The 4,074-nt window shown below is 53.7% G+C and overlaps 1 protein-coding gene across 1 annotated transcript; it reads right to left on the bottom strand.

Annotated features, from left to right (window-relative positions):
• Positions 1 to 2,296: 2,296 nt before the first annotated feature.
• LOC136482144 (uncharacterized) lies at positions 2,297 to 4,074 on the bottom strand. The gene has a single exon (XM_066479384.1). It carries the CDS (start codon positions 3,753 to 3,755, stop codon positions 2,523 to 2,525), a length of 1,233 nt encoding a protein of 410 aa, XP_066335481.1. The 5' UTR covers positions 3,756 to 4,074; the 3' UTR covers positions 2,297 to 2,522.

The following is a 4,074-nucleotide window of genomic DNA, read 5'->3' as shown; positions in this document are numbered from 1 at the left end:
CATCGTCTTTTGTCGACCGGACATGTCCGGTCATGCTTGACCGGACACAGACCAGCGTCCGGTGCTTAACCCTAGTCACTGTGCCATCCAACAACTCGATCGGACGCAGCTCTTCAGCGTTCGGTCGCTGGGTGATCCAGCGTCCGGTCAGTTGACCGACGCCAGCATCTTTGTGACCAACTCCATTTCACTTCAAACTTCTTCACCCTTGCTCATGTGTGCCAACCACCAAGTGTATCACCTTGTGCACATGTGTTAGCATATTTTCATAAATATTTTCAAGGGTGTTAGCACTCCACTAGATCCTAAATGCATATGCAATGAATTAGAGCATCTAGTGGCACTTTGATAACCGCATTTCGATACGAGTTTCACTCCTCTTAATAGTACGACTATCTATCCTAAATGTGATCACACTCACTAAGTGTCTTGATCACTAAAACAAAATGGCTCCTACATTTTATACCTTTGCCTTGAGCCTTTTGTTTTTCTCTTTCTTCTTTTCTAAGTTCAAGCATTTGATCATCACCAAGGTCATGATCTTCGTCATTGCTTCATCACTTGGAGTAGTGCTACCTATCTCAAGATCATTTTAATAAACTAGGTTAGCACTTAGGGTTTTATCAATTAACCAAAACCAAACTAGAGCTTTCCCACTTCTTGCCCAACGACCGAAGGTTGGCTCTGCCTCGCCCGACCCCCGAGGGCTGAACTCCGCCTCGCCCGACGGCTGAGGGCTGGCTCCGCCTCGCCCGACGTCTGGGGGCAGACTCCGCCTCGCCCGATGTCCGAGGGCTGAACTCCGCCTCGCCCGATGACCGAGGGCTAGCTCTGCCTCACCCGATGTCTTGGGGCAGGCTCGACCTCACCCGACGTCCGAGGGCTGGCTCCGCCTCGCCCGACGTCCAGGGGCAGACTCCGCCTTGCCCGACCCCTCAGGACAGACTCCACCTCGCCCGACGTCTGGGGGCAGACTCCGTCTCGCCCGACGTCTGAGGACAGACTCCGCCTCGCCTGACGCCTGAGGGCAGACTCCGCCTCGCCCGACGTTCGGGGACAGACTCCGCCTCGCCCGACGTCTATGCGCTACTCCATAACTACGCATGCAGATAAGGTGGGGCACTCAAGTCAACTGCAATACCGAGGACCATACCCTGCACGCCTGCAGGAAAGTACCGTCAGGATATGATAAGACGGACGCTTTAAGCCCTTCTAGGCATGTCAGAGCCCAAACAGCGTTGTGGGCGTCGACATTTGTCTTACAGTATTATGGGCGCCGGCATTTGCCCTCGGACACGAATCCCGTCGGGTGTATACGACAACCACTATGGTCCAGGAGGAAACTCATGTCATCTGCAGTAACGAACGTGGGGCCTCTACGTCGTCTGCTCCCCGTAGGGTCGCGATTCGGCACCCTGGTGCGTCGCGCCGCCCGCCGGGGCAGGATGGGACGTGACCACTTGCTGAACGAAGCCAGAGCACAGCCCTATCAGGACCAGCGGACATGCTATCCCTGGCACTGTCTGCCGTGTCAGGGGGACTCGCTCAGAGGAAAAGGAGGACCCGACATCGTTGAAGGATCTCCTTGGCCTCTGATTTTTCTTCCCTCTCCCATTTGTAAATCCCTGCTTCCCCTTGGCCTATAAAAGAGGAAGGCAGGGCACCCAACTAATTGGACGGATCGATTCCACACACCACGCAACACATAATACACGGCTGAGCAGCAACCAAGCTCTCAGCGTCCTTTCAACATTTTTCATCAGAGACTTGGTACCTATCCCTCTCTCGTCCATTTGTACCCCTACTACGAATCTTTCAGTGCTAATAACACGAGCAGCAGCCGCAAACTGGACGTAGGGACGTTCAACCCGAACCAGTATAAACCTTGTGTCTTTTAGCATACCATCCGGACCCAACGCGCAATAAATACAAATTTACTAGTTGGTGTTTACTCGAAACACCGACAGTTAATATTTATGTTGAGAATGCATCATTCTCTGGGGCAGAGAACTCAGGGATAGGAATGGTATTTCGGTGGAAATTCGACATGAAGGATCCAATTGCTTGATAATTACACTGGCGGCCTGGTATTAGGTTGGCAATGGCAAACCCAGTTTTTTCGATTATTCTTTTCATTTGGAGTGCAAGGTGTAAACTTATGACATGATTGCAATTATTATTGTTGTCCCAGGTCAAAGGTGGGATACCAGGATTGCAGCTCTGGCTAATCAACTACATCAGCACAACATTTTGATGCAAAGGGATATTACCCTGACACAGGATGGATGATAAAGGATGCTGCATATAGCATAATCTGTTACAGAGTACCACTACATAGAGCAGCGATGCATGCAGATCTACCATTTACACAATTGCACGCGGTGAGAAACTAGGATTACAGCTGCTGAAATGGGATTTGAGGATCCGCACTAGAGCTACAAAAGACTGACGATCAGCAGCTAAAAGGAACATGGGTCAGTAGCAGAACCTAGCAAAAGGGTGGTGGCTTCTCTGAGCTGAGCCTAAGCGTGATAAGCTGTAGCAGAAGCACCCTGCACCTGCAGCACCTTGTCAACCTTGGCAAGAAGACGTTGCATTTCTCCCACAAGACTGAGACTGTCCACGGCTGTCTTTGCATTTGCTTCTTGAGGTGCCGCTGTGGCTTTAGACGACAAGGACAAGATCATCTTCCCAAGATTGTTCCTAATATCTGTGAGAGGGAGCTTTGGAAGAGGCAGAGGAGGCGTGTTGAGCGTGATGGGAGGGAGGTCCTGGAGGCTTGCTACTGCAAATGGAGGTCCAAATGCAGCGCCAAGAGTTGCGGCGCAGCTCAAGGCAGTCGCTGCTTGAACCCTGGTGGCGAACGCCACTTGCGCGGTGTGCTTGTCTTGGCTGATGGTGGTCTCGGAGTCGATCACAGAGCCAAACCTGCTGAATGTGGAGAGGAGGTCCTCCCTGGAGGGCAGGGGAGTTCCCTCTGGGAAGTCCAGCACAAGTGCCACGGGATTCCCGACATAGCTGTGCTGCCCAGCTGTCTTCATCGTCCTTTTCTTGTTCATCTTCCTCTTCTTCTCATTATTAGTGTTAATGGGGGGTGTTGCTGTTGTTACCACAGGAGGATTGGGATGCCCATGCGTTGCAGCAGCAGCAGCAGCAGCAAAACCAGCCGATTGGGAAGCCCCATGTGTAGCTATAGCATGTTCAGGCACTGCAGCATTCTCCATGGTGCCATCATCCTTTTGTTGCTTGGCATTGGCACCTGCAGCAGCAACAACAGCAGGAGGATGGGGATTCTTGGGGTTGGGGTTCTTCTCATTGTTAATGGGGGGTATTGCTGTTGTTACCACAGGAGGATTGGGATGCCCATGCGTTGCAGCAGCAGCAGCAGCAGCAAAATCAGCCGATTGGGAAGCTCCATGAGTAGCAATAGCATGTTCAGGCACTGCAGGTGCAGCATTCTCCATGATGCCATCCTTTTGTTGCTTGGCATTGGCACCTGCAGCAGTAACAGCAACAGCAGCAGGAGGATGGGGATTCTTGGGGTTGGGGTTCTTCTTCATCTTGGCCAAGGATCCATCTTCAAGGCCTGCATTGAGGTTGAGCATCTTGCGGCCAACACCAGCAGCTGATGGAGGCTTGTCGCCACCATCGTCTTGTGAGCCACCGCCGCCGCCGGCGGCAGCATGGGAATCGTCGACGAAGATGCTGTTCCTGTTCCTGCTATACATGGCCAGAAAACGGGCCGCTGCATCCATCCCCTCCCCCTGCCCGAGCGCGGCGGCTCGGAGAGCAGAGAGCACCTCCGAGGCGGAGACATGGGGCGGCCCCTCCTCCTTCCGGCTGCCGGCGGCCTTCTTTTCTTGGACACCTGTGTCGGTGTAGGGAGGGGAGAGGTACCTGCTTCTCTTGCGCTCTCTCTTGGTGACGGCCAGGGCTGCCTCGTTGACGTCCACGGCGGGATGGGTCAGCTGGCTCTGGCTGCCCCCGCTCCCCTATCTCCATGGAAACGGGCGGCAGCCGGGGCGGCGACCGGCCGACGGCGGCGGCGAAGGGACGGGACTGAAGGTTGGGAGA

This window comes from Miscanthus floridulus, chromosome 1, assembly GCF_019320115.1.
Source record: "Miscanthus floridulus cultivar M001 chromosome 1, ASM1932011v1, whole genome shotgun sequence".
NCBI lineage: Eukaryota > Viridiplantae > Streptophyta > Magnoliopsida > Poales > Poaceae > Miscanthus > Miscanthus floridulus.
This window is presented reverse-complemented; position numbering and strand designations above follow the sequence as displayed.